Raw genomic sequence first — 23,269 nt, forward strand, 5'->3', positions numbered from 1 at the left:
AACTGTGATAGATAGTCAGAGCTGGGAACCATCAGCACCTTTGAGTAATGACTAGTCTGGCTATAGGGGTTCAATTCTAAAACACAATCACCAGGGAGCTGTTAAAAATAACCAATGCCTGGGAGCACCTGGGGGGCTCAGTAGGCGCTCAGGTCATGATCTCACAGTTTGTGAGTTCAAGCCCATCATTGGGCTCTCTGCTGTCAGTACAGATCCTGATTTGGATCCTCTGTTCCCTCCTCTCTCTGCCCCTTTCCTGCTCTACTCTCTCTCAAAAATAAACATTTAAAAAATTTTTTTAAAGATTTACTCACTTTTGAGAGACAGAGACAGAGCATGAGTAGGGGAAGGGCAGAGAGAGATGGAGACACAGAATCCCAAGCAGGCTCCAGGCTCTGAGCTGTCAGCACAGAGCCCGACACAGGGCTCAAACCTACAAACCATGAGATCATGACCTGAGCCAAAGTCAGATGATCAACAGACTGAGCCACTCAAGTGCCCCCCTCAAAAATAAACATTAAAAAAAAAAAAAAAATCAGTGCCTGGACTACCTACAGTCCTTCCCTGTGGAAATATAGTTTCTTGCAGAGAAGGATACTCTTTTTGCAGATGGTGGTGTTTTAATGAAACCTGTTTTATTTGAACGTGGAACCAGTAGCTTGTCTGATGTCAACTGTTTCCCTTTTGTGACATTCCAAATTATAATAGAATTTCTTCTTGAATTGTGACTGGCAAGCTCCATGTTGGCAGTGAATTAAAATATGACTTTGTCCTATATTTCTTAATCTACTTGGTGTTAGAGCTCTGCATGTTACTATCAAGTCTATTCAAAGGAAAGGCCCTTACATTCCCATGTTCCCATGAAATGAGTGATTCTGCCCACCCGGATCAGGCAGAGATCTGGGGCAGAGGGAGATTTCTGTGTGTCTAAAGGATATGTAAGCTTTAGGCAAGTCCAAACCAGGTTCTGAGAAGCCTCCACCCAGATGTGCATATTTGGAGAACTGGATCCAGGTTGAAACAATGAAGACTTGATGTCCTTCACCTGCCACCACACTTTTCCATTGTTACTGTTACATCCAGGATTCTGACTTTAATTTTTTTTTTTTTTGCAAGAACTGTGTGATTTTTATCTCCTAAATTTAATCTCTTTTTTGCTTCCCCATCTCCTGCCAATTGGCAGAAAGTTTATCTCCGTCAGATGTAACTCAGGTTTCTTTCATCAATTTCAGGTTCCTTTCACCCTCACCCCAGAGTTGCTTCTAAGTTCTGGGCATTTTTGTAGAGATCAGTCTGGAGATTGGAGTGATAGAGTGTGGTGACGACTGTCATCGGCCCAGCCTGTCCCACCTGGTCCTCAGCTGCCCATACACTCGCATCAAACAATGCTGCTGCCTAGGAATCCTCCAGGCGTCTCTCTACCTGAGCGAGTACATACCATTCCCAGGACACCGGATAGTTTCAGCTGTTCTCTAGGGGCTGTGGGCCAGAAACTCATTTTAAGCCACATGTCAATGACTCTCATATACTAGTGCATCTCAAACTTGAACGTGCACACTAGTCATATGAAATTGAGGTAAAAATCAAAGTTCTGTCTCTGTAGGTCTGGATTAGGGCAGGGCCCGAGAGCCTGCATTTCTAGTAAACTTGCCAGATGGTATCTAGGCTGCTGTTTCTCTGAGTAGCAAGGTTGTGGGGGACAGAAGGGCTCTCGGTGCAATGGGCTTGTCAGACTCAATCTCTTCCATTTGGGGGACGTGATGTGATAACAGGGAAAGATTTGGTTAAATGCCTACCAATGCACTCCCTTTTTCTAGCTCTTAATTTCTTTATTATTATTATTTTTTTTTAGTAATCTCTACACCCAATGTGGGGCTCGAAATCATGACCCTGAGATTAAGAGTGGACTGCTCTTCCAACTGACCCAGCCAGGACGCTGATCTTTTTTTCTTTTTTTTAAGTAAACTCTACCCACAATGTGGGGCTCAAACTCAGCCCCAGGATCAAGAGTCACATGCTCTTCCAGCCGAGCTAGCCAGGTGCCCTGGCTCCTAATTATTTTAGGGAGTATCAATCACTGCGTCAAACAATGAAGGAACAGCACTTTTCTTAAGATGCTTCTTGGGCATTTTTCACCCAGGTAGGCACTGTTAGAATGCTGTCGCTCTTGGCTTTCCCTATGCACTCCATCTGGAAGGAGAAACAAAGGATGACATCGCCCTCACCCCCACCATCCTCTCCTCCTGGCAGTCATACCCGTGTGTAATACCCCTTGCCTCATGTGTGGACTAATTTCCTCGCATTTAATGAAGAAAATACAGCGGAGGTTTTGGGCTGTCGCTTCTGAGACCAGTTTCTAAAACGGCTGATTTCCTTCTTGGACATATGCTCCTTCTTGGATCATTTTTACTGGGAGATGCGAGCAGCCCTTTGGGGAGGACATGATGCAGCAAGAAACCAAAGCCCTTGGGGCGTGTGGGTGGCTCAGCTGGTTGAGTGTCCGACTTTGGCTCAGGTCCTGATCTCCCGGTTCACAAGTTCAAGCCCTGCATCAGGCCCTGTGCTGACAGCTCAAAGCCTGGAGCCTGTTTGGGATTCTCTGTCTCCCTCTCTCTCTGCCCCGCCCCTGCTCACACTATCTCTCTCTCAAAAGAAACATTTAAAAAAAAGAAACAAACAAAAAAAAAAGATACCGAAGCCCCAAGTCCAACAGCCTGTAGGGAACAAACTATGGCCGTGAGCTTGGAAATGGATCCTTCAGTCCCACTGCAGTGTTTTTTGTTTAATTTTTTTTTAATGTTTGTTTCTTTTTGAGAGAGAAAGAGACAGAGTATGAGCAGGGGAGGGGCAGAGAGAGAGGGAGACCCAGAATCTGAAGCAGGCTCCAGGCTCTGAGGTGTCAGCACCAAACCTGATGTGGGCCCCAAACTCACGAACCATGAGATCATGACCGGAGCTGAAGTCAGACACTTCACTGACTGAGCCACCCAGGGGATCCTCACTGCACTTTTGAGATGGTCGTGACCCCAGCAAACAGCTTGTACTCAAGAGAGACCCTGAGGCAGATCACCCAGCTAAGATGCTCTGGATTTGTAACCCTTGGAAACTGGTATTTTAAGCTTTTCGGTTTGGGGGTAATTTGTTACACAGCAATAGATAATATACCCGCCCGACTCAGAGGCCAGGCATTTGGAGATCATTAAAATGTTCTACTGGCCTATCATGAAAATAATGCACAAAAGGAATAATGACAAAAGGAAAGAGCAGCACAGTTCTTGGGCTGGGGTTGCTATTTGGCCTGATTCCCACAGCGAGTGGCTCAACGTAACACATACTTATACACTGGCTATTAGACCTTTGCACTTTTTTTTTTTTTTCCCCCAACGTGGAACTCGAGGGTGTCCTGACTTAGAAACTCAGCTTTAACCTTTGTAGCCATAAACTGACTACTCAGTCTTACCGTCTTGCCTTGGGAACCAAGACACCGGTGAAGTCACCGTGTCTCACGTGGCTGAAACCTGCGGCTGGCAGGAGCTTCTTTTCCTACCCCCGCCCCCTGAGTTTCAATAGCTTAGTTTTCTGACTCCAAGAAAACCACCTTTGATTATATAAAGGTATTAGGGGCTGGGGAAACACTGGTTCTTTTGTTACCGGCCGTCTGGAGCGCTTAGACAGAAACGCTGTGGGGGTGGGGGCAAGCCGGTGGAGTTGGGCGGGCTTTCTCAACTCCGGGGCTTTGATCCAACCTGAGAGAGAGGAATTCCTAGTTCCCCGAAAGTTGTGCCAAAGGGGCGTCCGAGGCGTGTGGGTTTCCTCCTCCGGGAGCTGCGCCGCGGAGGGCAGCCGGGAGCAGGGCGACCCCCGTGCGTCCCAGCTTCCCGCCCCGAGCCCAGCGTGGGGGTGGGGGTGGGGGTGGGGGTGGGGGTGGGGGTGGGGGTGGGCGGGGTCGGCCGCGCTCGGTCCCCTCCCCTTTCCTCCCCTCCCCTTCCCCGCGCTCTCCCCACCCACTTCCCTTTCTCGGCCGCCCCGGCAGCCCTGCGGGCGCGACCTCTCCGGGCAGTGACGAGCGGGGAGGAGCCCGCCGCCGCCGCTGTCGCCGCCGCCGCCGCCGCAGCCATGCCCGCGCCCCGCCGCGCCCCAAGCCCGCCCCCGGCTGCCCGCCGCCCCACGGGCAGGCGGCGGGAGTGAGCGGGAGCGACGGGCGAGAGCCGCCGCCCGGCCCGCGATGTCACCATTGTTCAGCTGGGTGGCCAAGGTAGGCAGCGTCGGGCCGGCGCCCGTTACCGTAGCGGACGGCTCTGGGAGCGGGCGTCCCGGCGGGCGCGCTTCTGGGGACATTTGTAACTGTCTGGCCGCGAGGGGTCCGGAGCGCGGGGGGTTGGGGGCAGCGCCCGCCGCAGGGGGTCCCACCGTGCCAGGACCGCCCGCGGCGGGGTTCGCTCCGCTGACTGGGGACAGCGACCGGAGAGTGGCCGGCGCGGCCGGGGTGGTTTCCCAGGCGGTTCTCATTCATTAGTTGGGCGAACCGGCCAGGTGGCGTCACGCCCATTTGACGGGTGGGGAGAGTGAGGCTCGGCGCCCGTCCCCAGGTGTCCACACCTGGCGGCCGGCTGCCTCTCTTCCTCCGCGGCTCACCACGCGCCGCGGCTTCTCCGCCGGGTGTTTCCCCCGCGGCGGGACTTGGGTGGCATCCTCCTTGACACAAGTTTGTGCCTGGTTGCCTGGGACTGGGCGCCGAGGATGCCAAAAAGCCGGACTTGGTGCGCACAGAGGGTATCTGTCCTTTGTTTTAAACTCCCTGATTTCAGAGGGTTCGGTGGTCCGAGTTTCGAATGCAAATTATTTACTTTCTATTTCCATGAAGTTTTATTTTCAGAACATTAGCGCCTTCAGAATAACCGAGCGTTGCAAACCCCTGCCACTTTCACTATTGCTCAAACGAAGGGATGGCAGTAGATTTCTAGAGTTCCCACCAGTTTGCGAACACAGAGTTATTTTAAGACCCTGGCGGAGTACCAGGCGTTTGGGTGTTTTGAGTGATGGATCCTTCTCGGATTCTAAAAGGCCCGCAGGACAACTGGGCACCTTTCTTCTACTCCAGGGATTCCGCTTAGCCCCTTAGCAGGGCTCACTCCTGGAGTTTGACAGGTTGAGTAATAAACTCTTATTGAGAGAACCCGTTAGCCCTTACGTGACCCTTTACAAATAATAACTAGGTGGTGGTTATATCTTCTAGTTATGCGGCGCTTTCAGATGCTGGTTTTATAAATAAATACCTGTTTGTGAGCCAGATAAGGCTTTGCCTATCATTTAATAAAATGGAGACACAGAAACCAGATTAGTTATTAGGCACCATATCCTATCTTCTCATCCTCACCAGAATTTTCACTTCCTGAAAACACAGCTGTGGTAAAATGAAATCACTTTCAACAAAATTTTGAGTCCTTGTAGCTTTGTGCTGAAAAAAAGAATGATAGAGCCCAGATTTTTTGGTTTGAAGTGATAGCTAATAGGCTTTTATAAATGCTAAATTTAAAGAATGTTATGTAGTTTAAAAAGTAATTCAGGGTGTGTTGTCTGATTATATTTTACTTATTTTAGGTTGAGGATTTGGGTCTACTTTTTATACTGTTCTACTTTATACCATGAGGCCAAAGGGAGGCAAACCAAAAAAACCCCCAGACTTACTGTAATTTTTTTTAACTCCGAAATCAGTAAGAGGTAAATCTGAAACAAACAAACAGAAAGAAAAACCGATCAACATACTTATTCCTGGTACTGTTTTATAGTTTTGTTTACTTTTCCAAAACATATTTAATAAAGATGCTTTTCCCTATAGGAGTGAGGTGGACTTTTGTTCATGTTGGCCTACAAGATGATAGTGAAAACACCAGACCCAAAGCTTTACTTAAAACATTAAGGGCTTTTACAAGGATGGTCAGCTTTCTCCAACTGGCACTACTTTTGAAAAGGTGATGTAAATGAACTGTCCATTGGTAACTTCCTGTAAATTCTGAATGGTGTTATTCCAAAGTTATTTAAACTACACAACAACAGCAAAACTATGAAATGTTTTTGGAGCAAACTTATCAGTTGTGAGCAGAAAGTGTAGTTATTTTATATTTCATGTCTTCTACGGGTGTGCTCTTGTAAATTGCATGCTGAAATTGATGTTAGAATTGATATGTTGTGCGTTTTTAGAATGTGAAATTATTTGAAATCATTTCTGGGGGTTATAGATCATAAGAGTGACTTTCTTTGGAACCTCTTTGGTTTACTGTTAAGAGATAAGGCATTAACACAGTTGGCATTATAAACTAGGGAATGTTTTAAAAGCAGAAACGAGCTGCAAATAAGACACACAATGTGTACAATCCCAAAGTACCTTTATATTTGATTCTAGAATGAGTCTGCAGGAACACACAGCTGAATAGGAACACACACTTCACACAAACACTTGCACATCTAATTACTTTCCTGTCTTGACCTCGGCAGACTGTGGCTCAATACCTGATAGGGAAAGAGAAGGGGTGTAGACCTTGCTTGATGCAGATGGATACCTGAACGGGAGTTTGTTTTTCTTGGATGCTGCTCTAATATTGTATGAATATTGAATATGTGGAGTGAGCAGTTTCATGGATAGGAACATAGGCCAAACAGGGAAGAATTTTATGATCAGAAAGGAAGAATTAAGATGTGCTTTCTTTTCAATTGGACATGACGAGGAGCAGTGAGTGGTGCAGGTGTGCATGGTATTACCACCGGGCAGGTTTTATAGAGGTGTGATTTCTTGATTAGTTTTTCATTGGGGCACAAAATTTTTTACATAGATTACAAAGAAAACCAAATTTCTCAAGTATCGTGATGTTTATTCTCAGCCCACAGATGCCCTTAACAACCTGGTGGTTTTGAGTATTTCTGTTCACTGCTTCTGTGTCTCCCAAGCAGCAGCTAGTGAAAACTGAGGCAGAAGTGCCGGGAAACTTTCTGAGTTTATCTGGATTTGCACCTGCCTAAGATTATTGCTAGTGTCTCAAAGTAGTGGGTTTTAAATGTATGTGTTATTCTGTCATATAACATGGAAAATGGGATCTAAATATATCCAGATTTGCTGTGTTCTCAAATTCAAGTGCAGTTTCGTATAGTTCATGCCTTGTATTATTTCCCAGTGTCATGTATTCAGTAGATGTTTATTGGATCCTGTGTACCAGGTACTGTTCATACCCTGGAGGAGTGAGTTCAGTTTGCACAACAGGTTTATCCTTTTTTTTTTTTTTTAAGTTATTTATTCTGAGAGAGAGAGGGGGCATAGGAGGGGCAGAGAGAGAGGGAGAGACAGAGAGAATCTCAAGCAGGCTCCACATCGTCAGTGCAGAACCCACACGGGGCTGGAACTCATGAACAATGAAATCATGACCTGAGCCGAAACCAAGAATCAGACATTTAACTGACTGAGCCGCCCAGGTGCCCCTAGATTTATCCTTTAAAAAGTGTGCACACTGGGGGCACTGGGCTCAGTGAGTAGAGCATGTGACTACTGATCTTAGGGTTGTGAGTTAGAGCCCCACGTTGGGTATAGAGATTACTTTAAAGTAAAATCTTAAAAAAAAAAAGTGCACGCTGAAACTTTGTAAGCCAAATATTTAAAAATGCATTAGGTAAGGAATCTTTTTGTGAAATAGTCACTAATTAATAGTTTATGTGAAGCTAGGTTTTTTATATTTTGGCCTTGCTGAAAACCCAGGAGTATAGCTATAATCCATTCAGCAAGTCATTTAACAAATGTGTTCGACACAGAATTTATTGAACACGTACTATGTGCCAGGTAGTGTTTGAGGAGTTGAGGATTTAGCAATGACCGAGGCAGATCAGGTCCCTGTTTTCATGGAGCTTGAATTCTAGGTGGGAGAGACTGCAAAGAGGCAAGCAAATCAACAAGGCTCTTTGCTAAGTGCTGGGGACAAAAGGAAGCAACGAGGTTTGGTAGAGAGTGACGAGGGGCTGGGGTGGCAAGGTGGTGGCAGTTCATTGGGGGGGTGAAGGTGCTCAGCAGGGTCCAGGCAGGGGGAACAGCAGGTACCAAGCCTGCGGGTGGTGGCGCAGGTGGGCTTGTTAATAATGCAGTGGGAAGAAGGCCCGAGTGACTGGAATACAGTGAGCTGGGGCCCAGTTGGGGAGGGTGACCGGGGCCAGGCCCTTGAGGGCCTTTGGATCTGCCTTTAAGTGAAGTGGGGAGCCTTTAGACGGCGTGGAGCAGAGGCTGGCATACACTTTGGGCAGACGCAGAGGGACACTAGGCTGCTGTGTTTCGTGGGCAAGTGGCCATAGCCGTAGCTTCTGTAGTAAGGAAGGGACACCCGTGGATATGTAATTGTTCTTTATCTTCTGAAGTGATCTTGTTTGTCGGAGATTGGGGCAGATGATGAGAAAGTCATTGCTTCAGTGCGGAGTACAACTAACTTGTTCTCAGTTAGCTGCTGCTCACCACACCTCTCAGGCCCAGTTGGGTCCCAAGGCTGGTCTTGCTTGTTTACCTTGAGGGTTTCCTGCAGCCTGGACCGGCCCACCTCGGGCACCTCTGTCCAGTGGGCTTGCCTGTTCGCTGGCCCAGGGTGGCCTTCCCGAAAGGCCTGCGTCCCACTATGTGAAGGAGCTAGTCTGTTTTCCTGCGTGAAGTTAGCTCGGCGTTGGCTTGTCTTGGGCTAATGTGATGGATTATTTAAAAATATAAAATGTTTTTCCTTTGGTAGACTTCTATTACATTTAATTAGTGGATGTTTGAGTTTAATAAAGTGGGCAGAACTCCTTGTCAGAGTCAGACCATTGCTTGAATTTGAGACATTTGCTGCCTCCGCTTAGCGAGGCTGGTGGTGCCCCGAAGGGCTTCGGCGGGGCTGCTGTGAAGCCTGCCTGCTGGGCCAGCAGCCTCCCTTGGGGACCTCTGGTTGCTCACAGCGACAATACCTTGAGCACAGGCTGGTTTTATTAAAAGGGAATGGAGAACAGCAGGAAGAGAAGCCCCCCCCCTCATATACAGCAGTGCAGTGAGCCCAGAGCAGATCCCATAATGACAAAAAAAACCCCAACAACCCAGGTTTGTTTGTTTGTTAGTTAGTTTTCCTGCTAAGCAAATTCGCTAAACTGATCTTAACCAGTTTACATATGTCTCTGCCCTGGTCTTCCATTTCTGACTCTCTGAAGCCTTTGCTTCCTTCCCCGGCTCCCTGAAACATCTCTGATTATACATTCATTCCTTCCTTGGATGGATATCCTAAAGCGGGGAGGGGTAGAAGAAAATATCCCCTAAGGTGCATCCTTGGCCTTGTAGTAGCTCCTCTAGGTGGAGGAGGGTAGACACGGGTCGAGGTGGGGACAGGGAGCGGCTGCTGCTGAAGCCTGAAGGTGGCTGAGGGGTCAGTCGCCAGGGAAGGGCAGGTGCGCCAAGGGGTCGGAGCAGCAGCTCAGAGCCCTGGAGACACCCTGGAGAGACATCAGCCGCAGGCAGGCAGGCCGGTGGGGCTGGCTGCAGGCTCTGTTGTAGGGGCAGTAGACGATGAGACTGGCCAGGTGGGCAGTGGCCAGAGTGCACAGGGCGTACAGACCCCTTCAGAGGGGCCGGTGTTTTATTGCCGCAGTGGGGACCCTCTAGGCACCAAAGCTGATCTTTCCCCAAACTCTTGTAGCCACATAGTCCAGTCTGCATGATGCCTTGCGTTGTGGTTGTTTGATGCTTTTGTCTCCTTTACTGGCCTAGAGGCTCTATGAAAACAGGCGTGGTGCTGTCTTACATACCAGCGCATACCAGTCACTCGGGCATCTTGTTAAAATGTAGTTCTGCTCTGGTGAGTCTGGGTGGAACTCAGGATTCTGCGTTTCTAACAGGCTCCCCGGTAATGCTGGTGCCTCTGGTTCGTGGACCCCACCTTGTGTAGCAGAGGTTCTCGGTTATACCCTCCATCGGACATAGGAGTTGCTTACAGTTTTTGGCATAAATGCCATGATTTCAGATTAGTCACTTGTATTTGTGAGGATAGTAGTGGAAGTAGAATCCCATGAAATAAAACCACAAAAAGAATTAGCCTTGAAATTAAGTGGGGAATAGGAGTGGAAGGAAAAATTTGCACTGCGTACTCTTGTACCTTTTAAAAATGTCAACATTTTATGTATTAACTATTCAGTTTGTCAGATTTAAAAAATACTTTGGCCTTTCATCTTTTTCAGTGTATTGAACTTTGCCCCAAATACCATTAAGATATTATAATAGATTAGAAATCAGATTATCATTGAAAAATGGACTCAAATTGCTCTCTATATTTTCTCTTTAAAAAGAATTTTTTTTAATGTTTATTTCTTTTTGAGAGAGAGAGAGACAGAGGGTGAACGTGAGGGGCAGAGAGAGGGAGACACAGAATCTGAAGCAGGCTCCAGGCTCCTAGCTGTCAGCATAGAGCCTGACGTGGGGCTCAAACTCACGAGCTATGAGATCATGACCAGAGCTGAAGTCGGATGCTTAACCAACTGAGCCACCCAGGTGCCCTTCTTTTCTTCTTTAAAAATTATTTATTTTTTAGCACATTTTATTTTTGAGAGAGAGAGTATGAGTGGGGAAGGTGCAGAGAGAGAGGGGCAGAGGATTGGAAGTGGGCTCTGTGCTCACAGCAGCGAGCTGGATATGGGGCTTGAACTCACAAACCGTGAGATCATGACCTGAGCTGAAGTCGGGCGGTTGACTGACTGAGCCACCCAGGCGCCCCTTCTTTTTTTAAATAGACTTACTATTATTTTTTAAGAGAGTGAGCATGGGGGAGGGAGAGAGAGAATCCTAAGCAGGCTCCACACTCAGCACAGAGCTCCACAAAGGCCTCCATCCCATAACACTGGGATCATGACCTGAGCCACAATCAAAAACTTGGGCACTCAAGTGACTGAACCACCCTGGTGCCCCTGGACTTCCATATTTAGGTTCACAGCAAAAGTGAGCAGAAGGTACAGAGAGTTCCCATATACCCTGATATCACACATGCGTAGCCTTCCCCATTATCAATATCCCCAGCCACCTGTTATAGGTGATGCACCTGCATTGACTCATTATCTCCTAAAGTCCAAGATTATGCTATAGCTCATTCTTGGTGTTGTACTTTCTGTGTGTCTGGACATGTGTGTAATGGTATGTGTTTTTATTATCATACAGAACAAGTTCACTGCCCTAAAAACCCACTGCCATCTGCCTTTTAACACATCTTGTCCACTCTCCCCAACCCCTGTCAATCACTGATCTTTATAGTTTTGCCCTTTCCAGAATGTCCTATTATTAGAGTCATGGAATACATCCTTTTCACTTTGGTTTCTTTCACTTAGTAATGTACATTTAAGTTTCTTCTTTATCTTTTCATGGCTTGATTGCTCATTTCTTTTTAGCTGTGAATACCATTCCGTTGTCCAGATGTACCAGTTTATCCACAGAAGGGTGTCTTAGTTGCTTCCAAGCTTTGGCAGTTGTGAATGAAACTATAAACATTTTTGTACAGGTTTACATACAGGCGTGAATTTTCAGCTCCCTTCGGTAAACATCAAGGAGAATGATTGCTGGATTATATTTTAAGAGGTATGTTTAGTTTCGTAAGACGCTGCCAACCTGTCTTGCAGATGGGTGTACCATTTTTGCCTTCCCACCAGCAGTGAATGAGAGTTCTTGTCGCTCTGAATCTTCGTTTAACATTTGGTGTTATTGTTGTTCCAGATTGTGGCTATTCTAACAGGTGTGTAATGGTATCTTGTCGCTTTAATTTACATTTCCCTGATGGCATAATGTAGAAGGCCCTCTTCCTTTTCACTGTTAACTTTGAAGCAGTAGAACTAGAAAGTTTTCCTTTTGAATTTTATTTCATAATATATGGTGGTATTTGGGTACATTTATAAAAGTTATAGAAAGACAAAAATTTAAATGGTTATATTTGTGTATGTATACTTAAGTAGCTTTAATTTTCCCATTATTTCTATTACTCCTGATTTTCCTACTGGGAGAGTGAACCAGCCATTGGCATCATTTTTTTAGATTTAAAAGAAAGACATGGTGGAAAATAATTTCCTTAGGTTTATTTCTTTTTAATGTTTACTGATTTATTTTGAGAGAGACAGAGTATGTGAGCAGGGAGGACAGAGAGAGGGAGAGAGAATCCCAATCCTTGCTGACAGTGTGGACAGAGCCCCGACACAGGGGGCTCAATCTCCCAAACCATAAGATCATGACCTGAGCCGGAATCAAGTTGGATGCTCAACCGATTGAGGCCCCCAGGTGCCCCAAATTTCCTTAGTTTTTATGTACTTGGTACTTCTTTTGCAAATTATTTTTATTTTGGTCATGTGTTATAATGATTTAGACTTCTAGGCCTTGTTCATTTACTTTGGTTGAGCATGGCTAAGTTAATTTGGAGCCTTTCTCTACAAAATAATAATGTATTCTGGATTAATCTTTTTAAAGATCCTCTTTTAAAATTGAACAATGTCAGAATCTGCATAGAAAATTGTGAAGATCATCTGCAAGTATAAACTCTTCGACACATGGTCGAATTTGCAGTTTGTCAGTGGTTTTTGTGCAAGTGTGGCATATGCACGTGGACCCAGAAGCGGGCCCAGCCTTTGGGTGGCTTGGAGCCCAGCAGAGAGAGGTCCACGTGTGAAGGTAATTTAATGTAATGGTACATATGTGTGCCCAGGGAGTCACTCGGCTGGGAATTCGGGAGGTGTTTTAGAGGATATGAGATCTGACTTGAGTCTTTAAAGAAAGCCTATTGAGTCGTAGGTCATTAATGTGTGGTGGATTCTGAAAAAGAATTGCTGGGGTGTGCGTGTGGTACTTTTCCAGCATGTTTTGGAATCATTCAGGGCTGCTTTCTAACTCTGTTGCCTTGTTTGTGAGACCAATGATTTTTAACCTTGAGGAAGGCAGTCACTTTAAACAAATACCAAGATACAGGAAGATTCAGAAATAAGAGCCGCCCTCTTCCTTCATCCAGGCGTGTCCTAGGGCTTATGCACACTACCAGTAATGGAGGCTGGCGAGGTTATCATTCTGGTGCAGCCAGAATATGTCTATCTTCTCTTTTCTCCGCGAGGAAACCAAGACCCAAAGCCAGGAAATAACATTAGTTTGAACAAGATCACATAGCTCATTGTGGCAGAACTTAAACCCAAGATCTTGGACCCCTGTATTCTGCGCACCTTGCTGATGTTGCCCTGCCGATTTGTTTGTACTTTTGTCCTTAAGGTATTTTGCTAAAATCAAAATTATGCATGTCTATCAGTGTATTGTGTTTTAGAACACCTTATTTAATCACCGACTGTTTACACGTGTATTTCACAGTAGGTCCCAGTGCTTGCAGGGAAACAAAGAAAGGAAGCATGAGGGTGAGCAGTCTGCTGGGGTGGGTGGAGATCCTCTGACTTGTGAAGGGTGTCCTGAACCCCCCACGGCCTGGGAGGCCTGCCCCATCGTGTGAGCTGTGGGTAGGAAGAACCCAGGGCCTGCGGATTTGAAGAGAGTGGAAGTTGCCCAAGTCCAGTGTGGCGACACAGCTCCCTGGTGCTGGGCTCCAGTGACCTGCTGATTCACTGAGTGCTCGGTTTCCTGGAGGGCATCCTGTGAGAGGGAGGGTAGGTGTGTACAATAGGTCTCTCCTCTAATAGGGGAGATTGAATTTGTTCAGAGAACAACACCATTTGCAAAGCGGATTTAACGGGGGAGAAAACTACATTCGTGGTAATGCAACCGTGGAAAGGGAGAGATGATTGCATTTTTGAGCATTTCTGTGTGCCAGCTGTTGTGTTGGGCACAGTCCCCTCCCAAATCGTCGTGGAGCAGGGGTGTTATTTCCTCCTCTTGTTTCTTTGGGAAAATGGTGTGAAGAAACTGAAGTTCCGAGAGGTTAGGTAATTTGTCAGAGCTATTAAGATGAAAGCTTGAATTGTTTGGCTGTAAACTCACATTTTATCTGTTATACCTGTGAGATCTCTGTAATAAAGGGATTACAGCACATGTTCAAGATATGGAACGAAGTTGGTCAGAACATAAAATATTTTGATACACCAAGAATTTGAATTTTTCTTCCTCCTTAGATGAGAGGCATAACATGTAAAGCTAACTTGCTTTTAAACATAGGTGTATAGGGGCACCTGGGTGGCTCACTTGGTTAAACATCTGACTCTCGGTTTAGGCCCAGGTCACGATCTCGCCGTTTCGTGAGTTCGAGCCCTGTTTCCGACTCTGTGCTGATGCTGCTTGGGAGCCTGCTTGGGATTCTCTCTCTTCTCCCTCTCTCTCTGCCCCTCCGCCACTTGTGCTGTCTCTGTCTCTCTCTAAATAAACAAACTGAATGAAAAAAAAAATAGGTGTATAAGATTGAAGTTACACAAGAAGCGGAACTAATTTTTTTAAAGACCTGAATTTCATGACAGTCTTGGTTAGAGAAGGAAGAGAACAGGAACTAAGAGGAAAATCACTGGTAGGAAGATTGAAGATGGGTCAAGATCGGGGGGAGGCTAGGGGCAATTAAATGACAGATGGAAAGAGGTCAGTTTTGACGTGACCATAGCCTGATATTTAATTTTCTTGTCGAGTGGTGGGCTTTAGAGTATTATCACTTATTATCTGAAACTTTTCTCAAAGTGCCGAAGAAGCATGTTTTCAGCCTCTCTGGGAAATTCTCTTTGTGTTTAGAGAACATTTTGAATAGGCTCTCCAGAGAATCTTACTGCAGTGGACATTTTTTCTGAGCCTAGAACTACACGAGGCTGGAAGTTGAAGGCTTGGGTTCGAGGTCTCGGTTGGCCCCGAGTTTGCTGTTTAACTGTGGCTAGACGCCATGGGAGTGGTGATCACACCCTGTGCCATCAGGTGGTCATGTTTGGGCGTCAAATGCGATGAAGTAAGTGCTGTAAACTGTTAAAGCAGTTTTTAGGATAAGCTTGTCTAGGAATTAAATTTCCTGATGTATACTCCAAGTTACACTTCCCTGGGCCTCAATCCTAGATCTATAAAATGAGAACATTGTGTTGAATGATTGCTATTATTGTTCTTAATTTGGACTCTGTGTCTATATTACTGCAAGTCAGGCCAGTCCTCTTAGATTGTCCACCTCTGATTAAGGAAGAGAGATCCGTGGTGCTCTGGCCTGGGACAGATAGATCCCTTCTCCACCTGTACCAGTGGAGGTGTGCCCACAGACAAGTCCCTTCTCTTTAAGGAAAATGTGTTCATCCTCAAGATGGACATGGTAGCTGCCCTCCGGGCCGCAGAGGATTTACCTGCACTTAGTGTACTTAGAACGATGGCTGGCTCAGATTAAGCACTTACCAGGGGTGAAACATGGCCATCCTCATCATTTGAAATCAGGGGTGGAGATGACATTTGTGGTTCCTTAGTTCTGTTCCCTCTGTTTGGAGATGAGAAATTGAGCCCTCCAGTGGTGACCTGGCTCTCCCAGAGTCCTGGCTCAGACTAAGGTGTTCCAACTCTTTTTAGCCCAGAGTTCTTCGTGTCCCTTGTACTCGCTATGATATTTAGACTCTGTTGTTTGATCACATTCTTCATGAATTAAACGTACACCCTGGTTCAGTAGCATGGAACAGGAGCAAAATGCTTTTCTCGGGCCACAGGTCATTTAGATCAGATAAGGGGAAAATGGATGCAGAGAGAATTACACAGGCCTCTGCCACCCCCTCCCCCAGTGTGACCTTGATGAAGGTCGCAACTTGGCCTTGATTTCCTCTTCCCTAAAATAGAGGTGGGGGGCAGCTGCCTGGCCACTTCTGAAGTCCTTTTCCTCTCTCAAAATACTGTGAACAGTTTCTTCACTGCCTGGGCTGTGAGTCCAGGAAATAGTGTGCCAACCAAAGATGTAGATTCTCCAGTTTTGGAAAACTTTAAAAATAGGAAGGAAGTTTATTTGTTTAGCAGAGTTCATAATTGTAGTCTTGCCGAAGTCAGAGAATCGGCCGAATGGTATTTTGCGGAAGTTCTTTCTACAGGGTGGACCCAGAGGAAATCAGTCATTAGGTGAAAATAAACTGTAAGATCTGTGAGACAATATTTGCTTAGGGTATTTACATAGGTCTATTGTGAAGGTAACTATTGTGTCAGGTTTTTTTCTTATATGTGTAAGTTTCCAAAGTTAAAATATTAAAGATTTCATTGTAAAAACTGACTTTAGAAACACAAAACTAAAAGCCTGCTTATGAGTAATGACTTTGTGGCCCTTTGTGCACTGCTTATTCATTAATTATATGAGTAGAAAATATTGCTAATACTTTTACTGTGGTCATAACTTTCTTGCCGTTCCAGAAATAGCCGTATTACTGAATTTCTAGGTGAATTGAAGGGATTCTCTCCCCCTATTTGAAAATACGTGAAGGTAATATCTAGGAATTTCTATTACACTGCAGTTTTAGTGAAAGCAGCTCTTTGACTCTGTACCACCCAATATTAGTTAGCCGAAAGAACATCATACTAAGGCTTGATGTCATCAGTTCGGTACTGTCAAAACCAGCAGAGGCTGTGATCTCCAGATGTTTTCCCCGGAGGAGGGGGTGCAGTGTGCTAGACCCCCAGAGCGTATGCAATTCTGTATGAATTCTTTTGAAGTTTGCCACACCACTTTGGGTAGTCTTGTGCTACTTCCAGACATCTTGGCCAAGAAATTTGGCTTCTTCAAGCTCATTGTTGGTCATGATACATTAATTGTGCATCTTCTCTGTGCACTTGGGACACAGATGCAAGAGGAGAAAGATGCGATTTATGCCCTTGTGGAGGTGAAGACCGTGTTTGAAGGTGCTTACACCGTAGGCCTGCAATAAAGCAGGCCGAGGGAGATGTAAAACTTCCGAGTGGACTTTGGTGCACGGAAGTAATAATTTTCCACACGCAGTAAATCCCACCTGACAATCTCATTGTCGTTTTTAATCAGCAGGGGTAGTCAGGACTGACTGTACACTTTTAACTTGAATGTCATCTCCCTCAAAAACTTTGTTTTCAGTGTGGGAGTCAGTAATGTGGTTTGGATGTGGGTATTGAGGAGGTGTGCAGTGCCTGGGAGTACCTCTCTGCAGATTTGGGGAGGCTTTTTAGATCTAATAATTTTTGCTTCGATCTTGATTGAATAAATAGAAGCAGGGAGACCTCCTTCTACATGGGAGAGAGGTCACTGCCCTCAGAGTCCTTCATGCAGACCCCAGGATGGGCACCAAAGTCTTCATACTCTCACAGTGCCTGCTGTTAAACTTGAAAGTGCAAACCAAATAAAGTTTGTGAGTCTAAAAGACTAGAAATGTGGGCACTGACTGGTGCTCTGTTGTTTGTGCTTTTGGGGTGTGTGTGTGTGTGTGTGTGTGTGTGTGTGTATTTTTTAATTTAATAGGCTTAGAGGCTTTAGTCTAATAAGCAAATTTCAAACCAAAGACTTTATTTCCTCCTAGTTAAAAACAGATCATGGGGACCTGGTGTGGTCTAGAAAAAGAGTCCTGAATGGAGAGGACCAGTTCTGCCCAGCCTGATGACCAGATGCGAGTTGTTACTGCTCTGTGAGCCTTTGTTTCCTGGTAGAGTTGAATAGGTTGAGTCCGTGGTCTGAGGATCCCATCCAGGGGATGAGAAAGAACATTGAGATGGAAGAAATGAGGTAGAAATCCAAATGAGCAAAAGCCCAAGATAGGTTTGAGTGGAGTTACATGAACACCCATGCCCCCCAACCTCAGTGAACTCACAGGAGGAGATGATCAGAGCCCCCCAGAGAGTTCTGAAGGCCTGGTCAGAGTGTCAGTATTTGGTAGAGATTAGAGAGGAGCCCTGGAAGGTTTGTGAGTGGTAGGCAGACACCAGCCCATGCTGTCTGTGGGGAGGGGGATGGACAGGTATATGGTATATATTCTGCGAGAGGCTGGGCGGAGCTGAGCGGTGTGGGGGGTGCTGCATACAGGCTTGAGGTTTGGGGCTCATAGTGATAGAACACTCACTCTGATGGCTGATGGCAGGTAGAGGGAGGAGAGAAGAGAGTGGAAGACACTTCCCCAAACTAGTTAACCTGGAAGGTATTTGGATAACAAGGAGAGGGGCCTGTTTTAGGGTCAAGAGATGAGCTTGATTTGGATGCTTTAAGGTCAGGGGGCCTGAAGCCTGGGGATTCGTAGGGGTGATTGGAAATTTGAGTCAAGTTGAGGAAAGATTTCAGAGCTAAAATGTAAATTAAGAAATTATCTTTGTCAGTTTTGGGGCAGTGGGTTGAGATCCCTAGAGAGAGAGAGAGAGAGAGAGAAGCAGAAGACCATACAGCGTCGTCCCCAGGATATCTGAGAAATGCAAGTGCATTTTACAAAATACTTGTAAAGGAGCTAATTACCTCAAGAAGATTTCATTACCCCGTTCTTCCTTTAGGGCTTATCTTTATTCTTTTCCTCTTGTAAATCAAGATGAAGTTCACTTTTGAAAATATCAGGATTCAGAGACTCTAATTCCCACTGGGTAGGTGGAATTCTTGTTCCTTGATTGTAAAGTTAATCGGGAGTAGATCAGAGTTAAGTTTTAGCAAGTCATTGAGGCTTCTCAACACACACTAGCCATTCCCTTGGCATGGGAAAAACAACAGAGCTTTGAATACATTCCTAGCAGCAGCTCTTGGCCGGAGCAGCCGTCTTTATCTCTTGAAAGCCTTGGTTTCAGTGTTGGCTCTCTAGGAATGTTCCTGATTGTAAAATCTCTCCTCTCATGAAGATGAAGTCAACCCGTACCCCCACATGTGAGGGAGCATGAGCCAGAGAAGGAACTGTGCTTTCAAACCCCAGCTTGGTGGGAACCAAGCAAGACCTTGAAAGTGGAAGCAGGTGTCCGTCTTTAAATAAAGCCCTAGACTCGAGGAATTGAGAGTCTGGCCCTGAGCAGTGGGGACTTGCTTTCTCTGTCTGTGTTGGAATGTCCTCCAGGGAGGCCCCGTATCCTTACCATGGCACATAGCTTTAACTGAAAAATTGTTATGTTCTAAGCAGAAGTCTTTCTCACTTTTTGTCTCACCCCTTTCCTTTCCCCTTCATGAGAGAGGGCACTAATGCCTCTAACCTGCCACAGATTTGTAAAGGCCGTGACCTGCTTGCCGTCTTCCCCTTCCCACACTGAATGCCCTGGTCTCCATTCAAGCAGTTGCAGGTACCTTGTGACTCTTACCTGCTGCTGCTTTTAAAGTCTCCTAAAACCGAAAATGAAACTTCGATGTGGCCCAGTCTGTGGAAGGGTGGTGAGGCTATGACTCCCCTCTTAATGGAAGGATGACATTTCTCCTAACACTGTAGGCTTTTTGTTCCTTTTCCTTTGTTTGGTATCCAGGCCATTCTGCTGGATTATCCTGTGCTTATGATCAACTAAAATCCTCAAATCTTTTTCACATGAACTTTTGGCAGGCGGGGTCTATCCCACAGATACTTACCTGCCTGCGGTATTTGGAGATTTTTGTTTGCTTTGCAATTTACATGTATTACAGACTTTACATATGTTTTTGATGTTGGCATTTTTTGTTCTTCATTCTGTATTCTAATTTCCTTTTATAGAATAGTAGAATTTTGGAACCGGAAGTGATTTTGAAGTACTGCACTTCATTCCCTTCACTGTGACACCTGAGTAAGCCGCCTTAGGGAGGCTGGCCATGGACGTTTTGGTGAGGTGCTAGGACAAGATCAGATTTTCTGTCTCATACTCTGGGAGGAGGGTGGGGTGAGTCAGCGAGGGTGAGAAATGTTAGCCCACGGCTAACATTCACTGGGTATGATTCAGGCCTGGGCTACTTTATTCCGTGTGCAGTTTTACTCTTTCTTTTTTGTCACGTGTGTTTCTTTTATTGATTTCCTTCATCTCTTTAAAGTAGGAAGAAAGTGTTAAACAGGTACTCTGCTTTTGCGGTATTTTGGTAGCATACAATCTGAGTTTTATAAACCTTTATTGAAGTTACCCACGTTTATACCTTCTGACAAAGCCAAGGAGCACCAAATAGTGTTGTTCTAGTTGATATTATACAAGGTGAAATATGTTAAATGGAAAATAGACTAGACCAGTTCTAACTAATATCCTTTACTGGCCAAAGTTCTGATTTGCCTGTTGATCAAGATGGAAGAAAAGGAATGGCTGCTTGGTGAAGAGAGTTTATTTCAAGGTAAAATGATATGAGAGAAAAGGCCTGTTTCTATCACTGATCTGAATAAAATTTGAGATTCTAGAACATACGTGATAAGTTTTATTCAAGAATGTAGTCCGTGTTCTAAAAGCTAATGTGGTGTGTTTTAAAACTGTAAATAACTGATTTATTTATGATACACCAGACTGTGTTTGAGTCTGGCAGTCATGCATCAGTAAGTTTAAATTTCTAACATTTGCTCGGCAATTACATGGACCTCCCCGAAGCTGGTGACAGGGCTGTGACTGGGCTGCTCAGGTCACATACTGCAGAAAAGCAGAGTCTGAGAACCAGCCCTTACCTGGCTTACCGAAGTCTACTGCACATGGGCTTTCGTGTGAGAGGGGAAGGACAGAGGTGTGACTTTGAATAGTTTGAATGGTGCCTTAAAAAAGGCACTGTAAGGGTGCCTGGGTGGTTTAGTCCGGTAAGTATCTGACTTCAGCTCAGGTCATGATCTTGCGGTTTGTGAGTTCAAGCCCTGTGTCGGGTTCTGTGCTCACAGCTCAGAGCCTGGAGCCTGCCTGGGATTCTGTGTCTGTCTCCCTGGCTCTCTGCCCCTCCCCCACTCATGTTCTGGCTCTGTCTCTCTCTCTCTCTCTCTCTCAAGAATACAGAAACCTTAAAAAAAAAAAGGCACTATAAATGTGAGGAGTAGCCCTATTCTATCAAAGATTTGAGTTTAAAAAATTAATACTGTTGTTGCCAAGGTGATTGCATACTGTATCCACAAATGTCATAATTTGAATTACATTCATTTTACTGCAGTTCCTAGGAAGTAGCAAGAATTTTTATCTGGTTAACAAAGTTAATGGTTATCTAAACCCAAGTTTGAACTGTCAGCTTCATAAAATAGGCCAGTTTTTACTATTAACACAATTTTGATTTAAACTAAAATTTTTCTCTTAAATAATTACCTCGGCACATAAAAGGACGGTCTTCTGAATATTGGTTTTTAGACTGCCATCTAAAGTTTTTGGTTTCTGTAGATGTCAATGTTTATTTTTCAGATTGTATTTCATGATTTAAAGTCTTTTTTGTATGTTACTGTAGTTGAAGCATTTGGGGCCACTTAGAATTGTATGCCATTTCATGTGTACTATTGAAATAATTTCTCATCATATACTTAAAGACTTTTTTCTCCACTCTAAATCATTTTGTCCCTGGAAGGCCTCACCTAATAACAGTAGACATAATCTCTAAAATTTCTTTAAAGTTTAAGAAAAATGGACTTTTTAAAAAAATGAAGAATAGGGGTGCCTGGGTGGCTCAGTCAGTTAATCGTGGACTCTTGCTCTTGACTGAGGTCATGATTTCAAGGTTTCCTGGGTTAGAGCCGCATGGGGCTCTGTGCTGACAGTGGGGAGCCTGCTTGGGACTCTGTCTCCCTCTCTCTGCCCTTCTCCCACTTGCACTGTCTCTGACTCTCAAAATAAATAAACTTTAAAAAAAATGAAAAAATGAAAAATAACCTTTAAGATTACAAAAGCAATACAGTATATGAAAATTGTAGAAGAATAACCTACTGATAAGCAGAGATAACAAACCACCACATTCGTGCTCCCCAGAGACTATACCCCGCAGGCAGCCCCTTCTAGATCTTTTAAATTGTGTTATCTTGTTGGCTGAACATGAGTAGACATAGCAGCTCGTGAACACACGATGCATTTTTCTCAGCCGGTGGGAACTTGTGGCCAGAGTGCCCCTGAGACAGAGGGGCAGCGGGCGGGGGACCCCAGCCAAGGGGCAGGCACACCCGCCTGGCCTGGCCTCGGGCCGCACCCTTCCCACTGCTGGTTGGGCAGGGAAATGTCGTTGAAAAGAGCGAGAACTCGTGAATAAATACTGGATTGTAATCGCTGCTCAGGTTTCTGGGGGTTGCATCTCTGTGGGTGGACAGATCTGCTATGGTCATGGCTCTCCCAGTGTTTGTCACCTTCTGGATGTGGTTGATTTCCTCTCTTCTCTGCATGTGTGCAGTCAGTGCCGTGAGGAGGCCAGGAGGCCGGCGCTTCTCCCTCCTGGCTACTTCGTCACTTACCGTGCATGGGGACGGGGGCGGGCCCCCTAGCCCCCTCAGCGTCCCTCTGCCCGTTGTCCACCCCTCCGGCTCTGTCCCCCTGAGCCACCCCCCTCTCAGGGCCCTGTGGTCTTCTGGAGGACACACGAGCCCAGCCCCGCCTGCCCGTCCCTGGAGCTTGCGGGCTGGCCTGGGCAGGCTGGTTCCAAGCAGCTCCTTTGGGCCACGTCCCAGACCCTCCTCCCCGCCCACTGGCCCCCAGCAGTGGGTGCCTCTGCTCTGTTCACCTGGTGAGTGAGGCTCCTGTTGCTCCCATGGCCTCCCTCACCTTGCTTCTTAAACAGTGTCACCTCTCCGTCCCCAGATGGTGCCACATTGGTGTGCAGCCCCAGCATCGGGCATAGATCCCGACCAGAAGTCTGCCTTTCTGTAACCTGGAGATGTTTTTCTCAGAGGCTGGGAGTGAGCATTCTGTGAGAGCATCAGTGTAAAGTGCGGTGTCCGGCAGTTAGCCCCCATAGCTGGTGGCAGTGCCTGAGATGCTGGATTAACTCCATGCAGGTGGACGTGTCCCAAGTTTGGCATTTCATCCTGACGGCGTGCATATGATTATTAAAATACTGAGGTTCTCTACCTGACTTTAGGTAAGGCCTAATAAAGCCCTTTTATGGTTTCAATTTAGAGTTGACCTACAGCACTTTGGTGTATTTTCAAGTAAATATATTTAAATTGAGTTTAGTTAGTATTACAGTATCCACTTTGCACATTAAGGCGGAGAAACAGAAAACTGCCATGTATTTGCTGCTTGCATCCAAGTTGTGTGTTACATAAATGCTCGGACAAGGTCTGCTGGGTCCACACGCTGAATTAAACACTGTTCCACCCTCTACCCAAAGCATGGTGTGGGAGACAGACTCAGTGTTGTGACCTAGGTGACAGCAGAGGGCCAGTGCCATGGGAACCTGGGGAATGGAGCAGAGGAGAGGTTTGGACTGGATCTAGAAGAATGGGCAGATGGTAGTGGAGAGTTGATGTAAGAGCA

At 45.8% G+C, this 23,269-nt stretch overlaps 1 protein-coding gene across 4 annotated transcripts in view; it reads left to right on the forward strand.

Annotated features, from left to right (window-relative positions):
* TBC1D1 (TBC1 domain family member 1) overlaps nt 1–23,269 on the forward strand; it is a 218,011-nt gene that overhangs the window by 61,855 nt on the left and 132,887 nt on the right. The window contains exon 1 of one of the 4 annotated variants that reach the window (XM_039227043.1): nt 4,009–4,255. The exons of the other annotated variants lie outside the window; for them this stretch is intronic. Coding sequence (XP_039082974.1) covers nt 4,226–4,255 — 30 coding nt within the window. The 5' untranslated portion in view covers nt 4,009–4,225. Of the gene's footprint in view, nt 1–4,008; nt 4,256–23,269 lie in introns of those variants that run through there. 4 annotated transcript variants of the gene reach the window in all.

This window comes from Hyaena hyaena, unplaced genomic scaffold (assembly GCF_003009895.1).
Source record: "Hyaena hyaena isolate Hyena2069 unplaced genomic scaffold, ASM300989v1 scaffold_24, whole genome shotgun sequence".
NCBI classification, from domain to species: Eukaryota; Metazoa; Chordata; class Mammalia; order Carnivora; family Hyaenidae; genus Hyaena; species Hyaena hyaena.